The sequence below is a fragment of the Lipotes vexillifer genome, unplaced genomic scaffold (assembly GCF_000442215.2).
Source record: "Lipotes vexillifer unplaced genomic scaffold, Lipotes_vexillifer_v1.1 scaffold1129, whole genome shotgun sequence".
NCBI classification, from domain to species: Eukaryota; Metazoa; Chordata; class Mammalia; order Artiodactyla; family Lipotidae; genus Lipotes; species Lipotes vexillifer.
In genome coordinates, this window is record NW_006789022.1 from 206,384 (window position 1) to 221,493 (window position 15,110).

The 15,110-nt window shown below is 54.6% G+C and overlaps 1 protein-coding gene across 1 annotated transcript in view; it reads left to right on the plus strand.

Moving 5' to 3' along the window:
• Nucleotides 1-15,110, plus strand: part of SPTBN2 (spectrin beta, non-erythrocytic 2) — a 31,323-nt gene that overhangs the window by 6,143 nt on the left and 10,070 nt on the right. The window contains exons 5-19 of the mRNA XM_007461924.1: nt 549-640; nt 798-878; nt 1,171-1,286; nt 3,087-3,199; nt 3,322-3,509; nt 4,991-5,108; nt 5,673-5,831; nt 6,169-6,471; nt 7,612-7,765; nt 7,995-8,865; nt 10,800-10,937; nt 11,278-12,034; nt 12,727-12,929; nt 13,270-13,360; nt 13,603-13,749. Coding sequence (XP_007461986.1) covers nt 549-640; nt 798-878; nt 1,171-1,286; nt 3,087-3,199; nt 3,322-3,509; nt 4,991-5,108; nt 5,673-5,831; nt 6,169-6,471; nt 7,612-7,765; nt 7,995-8,865; nt 10,800-10,937; nt 11,278-12,034; nt 12,727-12,929; nt 13,270-13,360; nt 13,603-13,749 — 3,531 coding nt within the window. The remainder of the gene's footprint in view (nt 1-548; nt 641-797; nt 879-1,170; nt 1,287-3,086; nt 3,200-3,321; nt 3,510-4,990; nt 5,109-5,672; nt 5,832-6,168; nt 6,472-7,611; nt 7,766-7,994; nt 8,866-10,799; nt 10,938-11,277; nt 12,035-12,726; nt 12,930-13,269; nt 13,361-13,602; nt 13,750-15,110) is intronic.

A 15,110-nucleotide genomic window follows, 5' to 3' on the forward strand; every position in this document is an offset into this window, starting at 1 on the left:
ACATTTGGGGTCTGGTCACCAGCCCACTCCGCTGCCTCAAACTCCGCTCACCTCCCTCAAAAGAGAACAGCCACCCTACTCCTTCTTATGCTCTGAGCAAAGCCAGTCCAGTGTCCTAACGCCATCACAGCTCTCCTGATTCCCCTGCCTCCTCCCCGGGTGTAACCTCCCCTGCTCCTTCCAGCCCTAAGCAGAGCTCTGTCAGCTTCACCTTTGAAACCCAGCTGTCAGGAAATGTTCACTCTGCTACCTGCAGTTCCCCCACCTGCAGGAACCGCATTCTTCGCTTCGAGGCACTTCCACTCTTCTGAGTTCCCACCCCATTCTGCTGCCTCAGATCCCTTTGACCTGAAGTTTTGTGGTCACTGACCCAGGAGGAAAGGTCCCCAGGCTCTGTCCTTGGACCCCTAATCCAGGAATCTAAGGAGCAGTTTCCTGCCGTGTATCTCTGAGCATCTCTGATAATTCCAGGAGCCCCCGTTCGGGGAGTGAGGGCCTGCCTTCCTCCCTTCCTTCCTTCTGTCCTTCCTTCCTTCCTTCCTTCTTAGATCCAGGACATAAGTGTGGAAACAGAAGACAATAAGGAGAAGAAGTCAGCCAAGGATGCCCTGCTGCTGTGGTGCCAGATGAAGACTGCAGGGTGAGGCTGCCCAGGCAGTGTGGCCTTGGAGGGTTGGCTGCACCGAGGCTGTGCAGTAAAGGAAGGATGGGGGCCAGGAACCACAAGCTGGAGGTCTGTCCTCGAGGCACAGACCGGGGTGGCCCTCCTCACCGTCTGTCCTGGCCTCTGTTTACAGGTACCCCAATGTCAACGTGCACAACTTCACCACCAGCTGGAGGGATGGGCTGGCCTTCAACGCCATTGTACATAAACACCGGTGAGAAGACGGGGGTTTGAGAGCTTGTCTGAGTTACTGGATGGGTTGATGAGCCACGGGCCCAGGCACACATAGACAAAGCAGTGAGATGAGATGAGCTACACGGCAGTTACGAGAAAGGAACGTTCGGAGAAGAGCCAGGATGTCAGGGTGCCTACTGCATGGAGGGCTTGCGATGGGAGCCCTGGGGCAGGGAGTGTTGGGGACTTAGGGAGAAAGATAGGGGTGGTTTACTTTTCCTCTTCAGAATCTCACGTGCCCTTGATACCTTCTATATTCCCTCCCCACCCAGGCCAGACCTACTGGATTTTGAGTCCCTGAAGAGGTGTAATGCACATTACAACCTGCAGAACGCTTTCAATCTGGCTGAGAAGGAGCTGGGACTTACGAAGCTGCTGGATCCTGAAGGTGGGGCAGAGAGGCTGTGGGTTAGAGACAGAAGGTAGATGAGTGGGTGCCAGGGGCTGAGGGTGGCGAGAACGGGAAGGAACTGCAGATCATTCAGATGGCTACGGGGTTTCTCTGGGAAGTGACGGAAATGTTCCGGATTTAGATCGTGGTGACGGTTGCACAATCTTGTGAATGTACTAAAAACCGTGGAATAGTATACTTTAAAAGGGTGAATTTTATGGCGTGGAAAGTATATCTCAATATAGGAAGAAAGGCAGCCCCGTGGCAGAAAGAGCCCTGGGGTATGGTTCTATCCCAGCCCCTCTACGGAGCAGCTCTGTGACATAGAGCCAGTCGCTTGGTCTCTCTGTGGCTCGGTTTCCTCATCTCTAAAATGAGAAGATTGGTCTCCGTGGTCTCTAAGGGCCCTTCTAATCCCCAAACTCTAAGTTTCTAAATTAAGCTCCGTGACCTTGAGGTCTCACAAAGCACTGGCCTTATGGTCAGCTGACCCTACTCATTGGCCCCTCTGGTTCTGATCTAATGCTGATGAGACTGGGAATGGCCACTGAGCTCTTGTCTTGTACCTGGCACTACACTTGACGTGCTCTAATTAATTTAATCCTCACAACACCCCCTTTGAAATCAATATCATGCTCCATTTATGGGAGAGAAGACAGGGGCCTGTAAAGCTTGAGTGACTTCTCCAAGGTCATACGGCTGGTGGAGCTGAGATTCAAATTCAGGCAGCCTGGCTCCAGAGCCTGTTTCCTCAGTCACCTCTCTGGGAGAGCAGAGAGCAGTCTTGGTGCAGCCAGAAAAGGGAAGGACGGAAGGGCCGAGTGACTTCCTTACTGAAAATGCTCCTTCTGAAGCTCCTTGGGCAGATTTCGCACTTGGTTACTTTCTCCCTGTCTTCCGTCCCACCTGTAGTCCCTGTTCCCCTGCTTCTTAGTCCAGAGTGACAAACATCAGCTAACTAGTGATCGAAGCAGGCCAAGTACAAGGTTCCTTGGAGAGCATTTGAGAAGCACAGCTATGATAAAGAATATTTAAGTAAAGCCTTGTATCCCATAACTTTCTGAGATGATTTCCGTGGCTCCCGCCTGCCTGTGGGAGGTCAGAGGTGGTCAGGAGGGCTTCTGGTCTAATAGTCTTCCCTGTAGGTAGGATACAAGCTGGCCCAATTAAGAGAACCAATTAAGAGATTTCAAGTCATAGTCAGCCTTGGTGTCCTCGTGGTAGGAGTTAATTTGGCTTGAAGGACACTCACCTCCTGGGCCCACAGCTGAACTTTGGGACTGAGGTAAGAAATAGCCATGACTGTGCCCCAAGATGGCCCTGAGAACTGGCCTCTGTCCCTGCATCCAGGGCTCCCTGGGCCCATCCCTCTGAACATTCTGGGTTCAGGAGGCCTCGTTCATACCTTCTGTCTTGCTGCCCCTGAATTGGATGACTTCTTGGGCATCTTTCCAGCCCATAAGTCCACGATCCAGCCCCCAATGGGAATGCTATTTCTTTTCTTGTCTCTCTTCCTGCAAACAACTAATTTTACACTGGGTAAAAGCCTCTTTGGGCTTCTGGATTTTAAACTCCGCTTGTTTGTTTCTAGGAAGAGGGGGAATAGAAAGGTTAGCTTTTCATGCCCTTGTAGTCCAAATAGTTTATTTGTCATTTTACTCTGAAGGGAACTGGAAAGGTATCAGCCTGGGAGGGCTAGGAGGCCCCTAGGATTGGAGCAAGTGATTCAAGTTGTGGGCATACTTCTGGGAGGCAGGTTTCTAATCTCGGCCTGATCTGAGTGGTCCTCCTTCTCAGATGTGAATGTGGACCAACCAGATGAGAAATCAATTATTACCTACGTGGCTACTTACTACCACTATTTCTCCAAGATGAAGGCCCTGGCCGTGGAAGGCAAAAGAATTGGCAAGGTACTCTGCAGCATGGGGGTGGTAGGCATAAAGACCAGAGGAGACCTGTCCTAGGGGTCCTACTCCCCTAAAGCAGAAGCAGGGGAGGACTGGGCCAGGGAACCCACAGCACGGTTTCACAGGTGCTGGACCACGCCATGGAGGCCGAGCGCCTGGTGGACAAGTATGAGTCCCTGGCCTCAGAGCTGCTGCAGTGGATTGAGCAAACGATCGTGACCCTCAATGACCGGCAGCTGGCCAACTCCCTGAGTGGTGTCCAGAACCAGCTCCAGTCCTTCAATTCCTACCGCACTGTGGAGAAGCCACCCAAGTAAGTGTCCCTGAGCCACACCCTGCCACGGCCTGCCAGCTCCAAGCTGTGCTCACACAGCAGGAAGCCTAAATGAGGGGAGCCTTTTGGGAGGGAGATGCGGCAGCACATAAATGCAGTGGAGGCTCATTTCCCCCCGCTCAGAGCCCCATTAGCAGTTTCCAAAGTAAAAAATTTTAATGGTCACCGATTACAAGAAATCATGCTGTGGAAATGATTGCCATGGTATGTAGAGCCGGTGCAGTCTACTCAGAAGAGATTGGTCGGGGTGTCTCAGCAACCCAATCCCAGCTTAAGGACAGGGGATTGGATCCGACAGGCAGGTTGTCGCTGGCAATACGTGCATGTGGCTCGTCACTTGCACATTGCACAGGTTCTTATCATTTATGTATTTTAGCAACTGACTGTTGAAGTATGGAATTACTACTAGATGACTCTATACGGTACATACGCTAAAACTTCTGTGTTTTTTGTTTTTGAGCTCTTTTGGAGTTAATGTGTTTCAGCTCCAAAACTAATATTAAGCCAGAAAACATCTGTTCCTGTGCATTCCAGGGAATGATTTGAGGTGTGCCCTTTGACCCAGAAAGTCCTCTTCTGGGCATTGAACAAAGATGTAGCTTCAAGGATATTCACGAACGTGACCTTTGTAAAAGAAAAATAAGTCATGGTACAGCCACTGAAAATAATATCAGAGAAATGCATTTATTCACCTGAAAAGACGTTCATGAAACATAAGAGTTACAGAACAGTTGTCTGTGGACAGCAGAGAGCAAAGGGCTAAGCGTCCAGATTCAAAGTACCTGAGTTCACATCCTGGCTCTGCCATCTACCCTTGTGAGCATTCGGCATTATTTAGCCTGTCTGTGCCTCGGTTTTCACATCTGGAAAATGGGGGTAATGAGAGAATGTAGGTAACAGTGAGAAGGAGTTAATGCATGCAAAGCCCTGAGAACAGGGCTTGGCTCTCCGTGAGTGAGTCCTCCACAAATGTTAGCCATGGTTATGGTACGATCCCATCTGTGTAAAGCAAAAATGCAGTACATACATGCCCAAGGGTGACAGTGGTCATGTCTGTGTGGCTTTCAGTTGTTTTAAAATTAGGTTCTTTTTTATTTTTTTTATTTTTTTTTTTTGCGGTATACGGGCCTCTCACTGTTGTGGCCTCTCCCACTGCTGAGCACAGGCTCCGGACGCGCAGGCTTAGCGGCCATGGCTCACGGGCCCAGCCGCTCCGCGGCACGCGGGATCCTCCCGGACCGGGGCACGAACCCGTGTCCCCTGCATCGGCAGGCGGGCTCTCAACCACTGCACCACCAGGGAAGCCCTAAAATTAGGTTCTTTTTAAACGTGGTTTGCCAGTATTTTCACAAGTTTTTATAAGAAGAAAAGCAACACAGAACAACTTCATTCTGAAATGTAAAGAGCCCCCGGGCCCCTCGTGGCCTTTGACTCTGACCCCACCTGGCCTCCTGCCTCAGGTTCACTGAGAAAGGGAACTTGGAAGTGCTGCTCTTCACCATCCAGAGCAAGCTGCGGGCCAACAACCAGAAGGTCTACACGCCCCGCGAGGGCCGGCTCATCTCTGACATCAACAAGGTCCACAGCCTCCCTTCCATCCCTGGGACGACCCACCCTCAGCACCAGCCCCTACTGTCTCTGCCTGAACCCTCGGCCTGGCTTGAACCCCACCCATCCCGGGTGCAGGCGTGACTCCCACATCCTCTCCCGAGTCCTGCACGTCCCCCTCCTCCTCCCTAGGTCTCTCCATGCAAATTATACCCCAGTCCCTTATCTTGTTCAGCATATCCTAGACTCACTGGCCCTACTTTTGTTTCATTTTTTTCACAGACAGCATAAGATTAACAAAAGTAATAGGGTTCACCCACAGCCCCACCTCCACAAACAAATCCAGTGATTTCCACTGTTCCCTGTCCCCCTCCCATCTTTGTCCACCAGCAGACGTGGTTTTCATGGGGCTCCACGGCATTCACGCCACCCTCTTCCTCATATTTCCCTGCACAGGCGTCTGACCGCATTCCACAAACCCACTAGACCGAGCTTCCCTGGGACCCACCCTGCACCCCCAGCCCCGGTGACCCCTCCCCGCCCTCACTTCCTGAGCCCTGGCCCTTTAGCACTAATCCTGTCTCCACCTCGCAGGCCTGGGAGCGGCTGGAGAAAGCTGAGCATGAGCGTGAGCTGGCCCTGCGCACGGAGCTGATCCGCCAGGAGAAGCTGGAGCAGCTGGCCGCCCGCTTCGACCGCAAGGCCGCCATGCGGGAGACCTGGCTTAGCGAGAACCAGCGCCTTGTGTCCCAGGTAGGACACGGGGCGGGGGGCTCTTGGCCTATCCAGGCAGGTCTGGAGACATGGGAGAGTGAGAGAGAGTGGTGGATAAGGAGCCCTGCGAGGTGGGGAGCTAAAGAAACAAGAACTCCATCACACAGACTTGGAGACCTAGAGCCCGGGAACCAGGGGCCAGAGCGTTGAACAGGAGAAGGGCTGGTGAGACAGGATGGGGTGGGATAGAGAGGACGCTGAGAGCCACCCCACGGAGTTGGCACCTCGCAGCAGAAGTGCTCCGGGGGTGGGGGGGCAGGGGGTGAGCAGAGCGGCTCCCGGAGCTCCCAGCCCTCCCTCCCTGTCCCCGCCCCAGGACAACTTTGGGCTGGAGCTGGCCGCCGTGGAGGCGGCAGTGCGGAAGCACGAAGCCATCGAGACGGACATCGTGGCCTACAGCGGCCGGGTGCAGGCGGTGGACGCCGTGGCCGCCGAGCTGGCCGCCGAGCACTACCACGACATCAAGCGCATCGCCGCGCGGCAGCACAACGTGGCACGGCTCTGGGACTTCTTGCGGCAGATGGTGGCCGCCCGGCGGGAGCGGCTCCTCCTCAACCTGGAGCTGCAGAAGGTGTTCCAGGACCTGCTCTACCTCATGGACTGGATGGAAGAGATGAAGGTACCAGCGGATGCGGAGGTGGGGTCAAGGTGGTTGGGACCGTGGGAGTACGAAGGGCACGTTCGCCCATCTGCTCAGCTGAACCTTTGCAGAGGATGTACCAGTCCAGGGCCCTGCCCCTGGTTCATATGAACAGAGCAAACAGCTCCCTGTCCTCAGGGGGCTCACGTTCCAGTGGGAGGAGGCTGATGATCAAACCTGTGGGCCTATCAAACAACATAGCAGGTGGGCGTGAAACCTATGAGGAAAGGGAAACAGGCCGTGTGATGGAGTGGTCCAGGAAGGCCTCTCTGAAAAATGCCATTTAAGCTGAGAGCAGAATGTCCCAAGGAGCCAGCACAGGGAGATCTAAGGAGAGAATGTTTCCAGGCAGAAGGAACAGAAAGGCCCTTGTCCTGCTCACGTGTGGCATATTCCGGATGAGAAGGTGGGGGTGGGGGTGGGCTGCTGTAAGAACAGGGAGGGGACAGGGGATGAGGTAAGGGAGGAAGCAGCCTGCTCGCTTAGGGCTTACAGGCCTGGTCAGGGAGTTTGGATTTTACTCAGAGTAACATGGAGCATTGAAAGTGATTAGAAGGTTTTGTAAATGGGGAGAGACATGATTCTGTGTTTTTACATTTTTTTTAAATGTCACTTTGACTGCTATTTGAAGAATGGCTGTGGGCAGCCAGAGTGGGAGCAGAGAGAGACCAGTCACAGGCTGTTGCGGTGATCTAGGCGAGAGACGGGGATGTGGATAGGTCTGCAGAGATGCTGACGATTGCTGGGGTGCTGGGGACTGAGCCACGACCGTGGGAGGGTGGCGATAATTCTGGTGCTGAGATGATGAGTCAGAGCGGAGATTCCAGGAGCAGGGTTTAGTAGGAAAGTTGTTCGGCAGGAGGGGAGTTGAGTACAAAGAGGCCAGGGTGCCAGGAGAGAACTCAGGGGTCACTATGTGTGTGAGTGAGGGCTGACAGCTGGGAGCATGTGTGCTCACCTGGGTGCAACACCTGGAGCCGCCCCAAGAGGTTGGGATGTGTGGTTGATCCAGGAAGATGGGACGAGGTTAGTGCATGTGTGTGGCGGGGCAAGAGGCCTGACTGGGAGGGAACCGGGCGGCTCTCAGACAGCCATCGACACGCTGCGTGCGCCCCGCAGGGCCGGCTGCAGTCCCAGGACCTGGGCAAGCATCTGGCTGGAGTGGAGGACCTGCTGCAGCTGCACGAGCTGGTGGAAGCCGACATTGCCGTACAGGCTGAGAGGGTGCGGGCTGTCAGCGCCTCTGCACTGCGCTTCTGCGACCCAGGAAAAGGTGAAAACCGGGGGGGGCGGGGAGGAACTGGAGAAAAGGGGGGGCTGGGAAGGAGAACATTAAGAGCTGAAGCAGCAAGACTGGAAAAACCTGGGGACAGGAAAGATGATGGGTGGACGGTGGGCGACAGAGCTAAGAGAGTGGGGTGGGGGGATTCATAACTAGGGGTGCACAGAGGGCAGGAGAGGGCTGAGCCACAGCTCTTGGCCCTCTGGTGTGACTGTTTCAGAGTACAAACCATGCGACCCCCAGCTGGTGTTGGAGCGGGTGGCCGCCCTGGAGCAGAACTATGAGTCGCTGTGCAGGTTGGCAGCGGCTCGGCGGGCCCGGCTGGAGGAGTCCCGGCGACTCTGGCGCTTCCTCTGGGAGGTGGGCGAGGCCGAGGCCTGGGTACGGGAGCAGCAGCACCTGCTGGCCTCGGCAGAAACCGGCCGGGACCTGACCGGCGTCCTCCGCCTGCTCAACAAGCACACAGCCCTGCGAGGCGAGATGAGCGGCCGGCTGGGGCCCCTGAAGCTCACCCTGGAGCAGGGCCAGCAGTTAGTGGCCGAGGGCCACCCCGGGGCGGGCCAGGCCGCCGCCCGCACCGCCGAGCTCCAGGCGCAGTGGGAGAGGCTGGAGGCCCTGGCGGAGGAGCGTGCCCAGCGGCTCGCCCAGGCCGCCAGCCTCTACCAGTTCCAGGCGGACGCAAACGACATGGAGGCCTGGCTGGTGGACGCACTGCGCCTGGTGTCCAGCCCCGAGCTGGGACACGACGAGTTCTCCACGCAGGCCCTGGCCCGGCAGCATCGGGCCCTGGAGGAAGAGATCCGAGGCCACCGGCCCACCCTGGACACCCTGAGGGAGCAGGCCGCGGCCCTGCCTCCCGTGCTGAGCCACACGCCTGAGGTGCAGGGCCGGCTGCCCACCCTGGAGAGGCACTACGAGGAGCTGCTGGCCCACGCGGGCGAGCGCGCACGTGCCCTGGAGGCGGCCCTGGCGCTCTACACCATGCTCAGCGAGGCGGGGGCCTGCGGGCTCTGGGTGGAGGAGAAAGAGCAGTGGCTAAACGGGCTCGCCCTGCCTGAGCGCCTGGAGGACCTGGAGGTCGTGCAGCAAAGGTGGGCCCCGCTCACGCCCCACCCTCCCGAGTGGACTTGCGAGTTTGGGGCCAGTGTATAGGGTGGCCCCCATGTGTGTGGTGTGTGGTGGGTGCCGCCATGAACTGCCTGCTCTTGCTACATACATTCTTTTGAGTCTTGCCAGTAGTCTGGTTTCTGCTTTAATGAAAAACGTTAAGTATCCTCAGAACTAGAAACATTATGCAGCAAACTCCTGTATAGCCATCACCCAAATTCAGTAATCATCAATATCTTGCTCTGTTTGATTAATTTTCCTTTTCAAAAGCAAATCCCCAGTATTAACATTTCACCTCTGTATTCTCCAAGAACACAGAAATTTGCAGTATGAGTACGTTATTTTTTTTAATTGTGTGTGCAGGCTTAGGCTAGCTAAGGCTTTGAAGTTATAAACCTTTTAGACAGAGACACTGATTAACCCCTCATGAAGTAACTTTATTTACAGAATAAGAAATCCTAAAATAATTTAGAAATGATGTTTTTCTTATAGAACCACACACAATACCATTATCACATAAAACACAATTAGCAATTCCTTGATATCATCTACTACTCAATCTTCTTTTTCCTTCTATTTGTTTATTTATTTATTTTTCTTTTTTGACTGCGTCGGGTCTTAGTTGCGGTACTCGGGATCTTTGTTGCGGCATGCGGGATCTTTCGTTGTGGCGCACGGGCTTCTCTCTAGTTCTGGCGTGCAGGTTTTCTCTTTCCAGTTGTGGCGCACGGGCTCAATAGTTGAGGCGCAGGGGCTTAGCTGCCCTGTGGCGTGTGGGATCTTAGTTCCCTGACCAGGGATGGAACCCGCGTCCCCTGCATTGGAAGGCGGGTGCTTTACCACTGGACCACCAGGGAAGTCCCTACTACTCAATCTCTAGTCAAATTTCCTGGTGGTTTTAAAAATGTAATTAAAGATGTTTTGTTGCTTTTTTCAATATATCCCATGACAGGAGTCAGAAACCCCTATGCCAAATACAGCCTCTGCCTGTTTTTGTAAATAAAGCTTTATTGGAACATAGCCATGCCCATTCATTTGCATGTCATCCCTGTGTCTGCTTTTGCACTAAAACAGCAGAGCTGAATATTTGTGATAAAGACCGAATGGCTCACAAAACCTAAAATATTTATTACGTGGCCCATTTGCAGACTCTGCTCTATGAGAATATGAAATGTTCCAGGAGAAGTTATGCTTCACATCTTTATCACTTAAATGTTTTTCGTTATCCACTCATTTTTTAAAAATTATTTTTAATTAATTAATTTTTGTCTGTGTTGGGTCTTCATTTCTTCACGAGAGCTTTCTCTAGTTGTGGCGAGCGGGGGCCACTCTTCATCGCGGTGCACGGGCCTCTCACTGTCGCAGCCTCTCTTGTTGCGGAGCACAGGCTCCAGACGCGCAGGCTCAGTAGTTGTGGCTCACGGGCCCAGTTGCTCCGTGGCATGTGGGATCTTCCCAGACCAGGGCTTGAACCCGTGTCCCCTGCATTAGCAGGCAGACTCTCAACCCCTGCGCCACCAGGGAAGCCCTCAACTCATTTTTTAACACATATTAGTAAGGTGGGACCCAGGTAGGCAGCTAAGGGGTAAGTCCCAGGAGCAATAAGGGAGGTTCTGCTGAAGGGTGAAGGCCTGTGCCAGGGATTAGTTTGACTTGTTGTCCAGCTGGTCCTCACCTTTAATTTTTACCATGTTTTTGAGCCACTCTAGAGATGACAGTTTTTCTACTTGTCTGGGGGGAGTTGGGGGCTCCCCCTTGATCCACAGATGCTATGAACCATGTAGGGAAGAGGTGCAGAGGCTCCTGTCAATAAGCCTCATGTTGACGGAGAGGAGTTCTCGTGGGCATGCATCTAAGGGAGGTGGACCAGCGCACCGCTGCTTCCCACCACTCATGCCCAGCTCTTCCACCCCATCAGGTTCGAGACCCTGGAGCCTGAAATGAACGCTCTTGCAGCGCGAATTACTGCTGTGAATGACATCGCAGAGCAGCTGCTGAAGGCCAACCCCCCGGGGAAGGACAGCATTGTCAACACCCAGAAGCAGCTCAACCACAGGTGGGGTGAGAAAGGATGCAGCAGACAGGACGGCAGCTGGAAGAGAGTTCTGTAGGGCATGGGAGGGAGGCTAAAATGAGGAGGGAAAGCCATCTGAAATATGTCGGAGGGGGGTGGTGATGAAAGAGATGGAGGTGGGGTAAAGGTCGTCTGAAGGGGCTGGTGCCTGGACAGGGAGCAGACAAGGAGGAGTCATGGGAAGATGAGTGGGGAGCAGGCTCTCTAAACAGCAGAAGCAGGCGGTAGGTTATACCAAGGGCGAGAGAGCAGGAAGAAGCTTCCAATCTACCTGCACAGGGCGGGAAAGCTGAGCAACTCCGGACACTCCCTCTGCCCTCAGGTGGCAGCAGTTTCGGTCCCTGGCGGACGGCAAGAAGGCAGCTCTGACGTCAGCCCTGAGCATCCAGAACTACCACTTAGAGTGCACAGAGACCCAGGCCTGGATGAGAGAAAAGACCAAGGTCATCGAATCCACCCAGGGCCTGGGCAATGACCTGGCCGGAGTGCTGGCGCTGCAGCGTAAGCTGGCCGGCACCGAGAGGGACCTGGAGGCCATCGCTGCCCGGGTGGGCGAACTGACCCGAGAGGCAAATGCCCTGGCTGCTGGCCACCCCGCCCAAGCCCCTGCCATCAGCGCCCGGCTTGGAGAGGTGCAAGCCGGCTGGGAGGACCTCAGGGCCACCATGCGGCGACGAGAGGAGTCGCTGGGCGAGGCGCGGCGGCTGCAGGACTTCCTGCGCAGCTTGGATGACTTCCAGGCCTGGCTCGGCCGCACGCAGACCTCTGTGGCCTCTGAAGAAGGGCCGGCCACCCTGCCTGAGGCAGAGGCCCTCCTGGCCCAACATGCAGCCCTGCGGGGAGAGGTGGAGCGGGCCCGGAGCGAGTACAGCCAGCTTCGGGCCGTGGGTGAGGAGGTGACCCGGGACCAGGCCGATCCCCAGTGCCTCTTCCTACGGCAGCGACTCGAAGCGCTGGGAACCGGCTGGGAGGAGCTGGGCCGCATGTGGGAGAGCCGACAAGGCCGTCTTGCCCAGGCCCACGGCTTCCAGGGGTTCCTGCGGGATGCTCGCCAGGCCGAGGGCGTGCTCAGCAGCCAGGTAAGAGTCCAGGGGGGCAAAGTCCCAACCAGGAAAAAGTGGGAAATAGGGACCAAAGGAATGTGAAGGAGTGGTGGATGAGGAGGTAAACGCAGCACATGGAGTAGGTGAGGGAACAGGATGGGCAGGGAGAACATGTTAAAAAAAAAATACGGGGGCTTCCCTGGTGGCGCAGTGGTTGAGAGTCCACCTGCGAATGCAGGGGACACGGGTTCGTGCCCCGGTCCGGGAAGATCCCACATGCCGCAGAGCGGCGGGGCCCGTGAACCATGGCCGCTGAGCCTGCGCGTCCGGAGCCTGTGCTCCGCAACGGGAGAGGCCACAACAGTGAGAGGCCAACGTACTACAAAAAAAAAAAAAAAAACAAAAACGAGAGTATAAAAAAAAAAAGATGTAAACATAACTTACCAAAACTGACTATAGAAGAAATAGAAAACCTGGCTTGTCATATAACAGAAATGTAATCAGCAGCTATAAATAAGATGGAACAGGACTTGGAGTGTTAAAGGCCCTCCAACCCAGCTCCGTTCTAACTTTCTGAGACTCCCACATAATCAGGCACCATCCCTCCGTCTTCAGAGCCAGAGTCTGCCTGTCCCTACCTGGTTGGCTTCCATGTCTCAGACGGGCCCTTTGGTAGGTTCCTTCTGAGAGGTTGAGAAATGAGCTCGGTATTCTCCCCTCCCACACAGGAATATGTTTTGTCTCACACGGAGATGCCGGGGACACTCCAGGCTGCTGATGCCGCCATTAAAAAACTGGAAGACTTCATGAGCACCATGGATGCCAACGGTGAGCGGATCCGCGGGCTCCTGGAAGCCGGGCGCCAGCTGGTGTCTGAGGGCAACATCCATGCCGAGAAGATCCAAGAGAAGGCAGACTCCATAGAGAGGAGGTATGATGAGGACAGTGGGCAAATGAGGGTCCCTAAAGGGGACCAAGTGAAAACAGGATGAACATGGCACTCAGACCGACAGATGGGGGTGGGGAGCTGACAAAAAGCAGAGGAGGAAAAACCAAGTGGTCAGAGAGGGCCTAAGTCACAGGCGGGGAAGTTCCACCTCCCCGAAGTCTCCTAGGGTAGCTGGACACGACCTCAGGGTTCCTGGGTTGACTTGTAGCGCTCCCGGAAGGTATTGTCCCCAGAGAGGAGGACTGAGGGCTTCTAGATTAGTTAGAGGGTCATAACCCTTTCATAGCAAGTTCAAGGGCTTCACAGGGGCCTGTCATTACAGACACAGGAAGAATCAAGAAGCAGTGCAGCAGCTTTTGGGCCGTCTTCGGGACAACCGAGAGCGGCAGCATTTCTTACAAGACTGTCATGAGGTGAGGCTCTCAGTCCCCCATGTCGCCTCTGACGTTCCCTGGCCACCCTTTCCCACAACGCCCTCGCTCTCTGAGCCTGGAGTCAGTCCACTGCAGTGTCACCTGAGCATGTGAATCCCTGCCTGGCTTCTCCCCACATCCACCACCTCCCCTGACTCACCCTCGCCCCCTTCCCGCTTCACGCTTCCCTCTCTCTGAAGTGTATTCTGACCTTCTCCATCCCTGCTCCATGCTCGGTCCAGCTGAAACTCTGGATTGACGAGAAGATGCTGACAGCCCAGGACGTGTCCTATGATGAGGCCCGCAACCTGCACACCAAGTGGCAGAAGCACCAGGCGTTCATGGCCGAGCTGGCCGCCAACAAGGACTGGTTGGACAAGGTGGACAAGGTGAGCAATGGGACGGGAGCAGCAAGAAGGGAGCCTTTGGAACTTCCTCCCTTCAGCGTCCCAGCCACAGTGCAGGGGAGGGTCCTGGCTTCAGGATCTGGCTTAGAGATCATGGAGCCCATGGCGCCAAACTTCCAAGGTGGAAAGAAATGGTCTGGGGAGCAAATGTCTTAGGTCAATGGGACAGTGACTCCAGAACTTTGAGAAAAGGCAAATTAGTACGGAGCCAGACTGCAGCTTTGGGTCAGCACGATATCTGTTCCTGGTCCAGAGCAGGAGGACACTCTTCAGTGGGGTCATCAAACTTCTCTAAAGGGCAAGGCGGAAAATATCTTAGGCTTTGCAGGCCACGCAGTTTCTGCTGTTATTACTCAGCTCTGCCAGTGTGGTGCCAAATCAGCCACAGGGAATACATAAACGAATGAGTGTAGCTGGGTTCCAATAAAACTTTATTTATAGAAACAGGTGGTGGGCCAGATTTGGCCCTTGGGCCACAGTTTGCCAACCTCGTTTTTGAGTCTTGCTTTCCTGGTATTTGGTCTCCCACCCAGCTCTGCCTCAAGAGCTGAGCGCAGGCAAAACTTAATTTCTACTCAGCAAGTATTCCTGGACAACATCCTGTGTGCTCAGCACTCTTCTAGGTGCTGCAAGGTATATAAAAAGATGCTTTCCTTCCCTCAAGGGCATGACGGTTGGCAAGAGGAAGCGATCAGTGTGGATCCAGTTTCTCCATTTGTTCAGCAAATATTTACTTTGTGCTACTCTGTACAAGGCCTTGTATTAGGCACTGAGTGGGGAACAAAGGTGATTCCATTGCAGGCTCCACCCTCGAGGAATGACACAGGAGCCAGGATATGAGACATGTACACAAACAGCTAAAGTCAATCCAAAGCAGAATATAACAAATATAATGAGAGAGCCTGATAAAGCCTGGGCACTAAGGAGAGAGGAGATGTGGGAATCCTAGAAGTGGGGGCCAGCGGGGCAGTCCACGAAGGACGAGTAGAATTTGGACAGGCAAAGGTGTTGAGGGAAAGATGTTTCTTGGTAGAGAAACCAGAAACCAGGGGTGTGGAAGTGGGGCGCCTGTCCGGGAGCAAGGGCGTAAGTCCTTCTGGCAGGAGCACAGAATGCGTGAAGCGGCCATGGAAGGAAAGGTGGGAAAAGCCTGCCAGGCCGGGTCATGAAAAGCCCCGATCACCACGTAAGGACTGTGCATCAGAGTGGATTGTGCCGACGGTTGGTAAAGTTACCCAGCAGTGCTCTTCATCCTGGCCTGAAGGCAGTGTCTTGGTTTGTGTTCCCCTAGAAGCAAGGCTTCCAGTGCAGGCCACTTCCACGGGAGGTGATCACAGGAATGC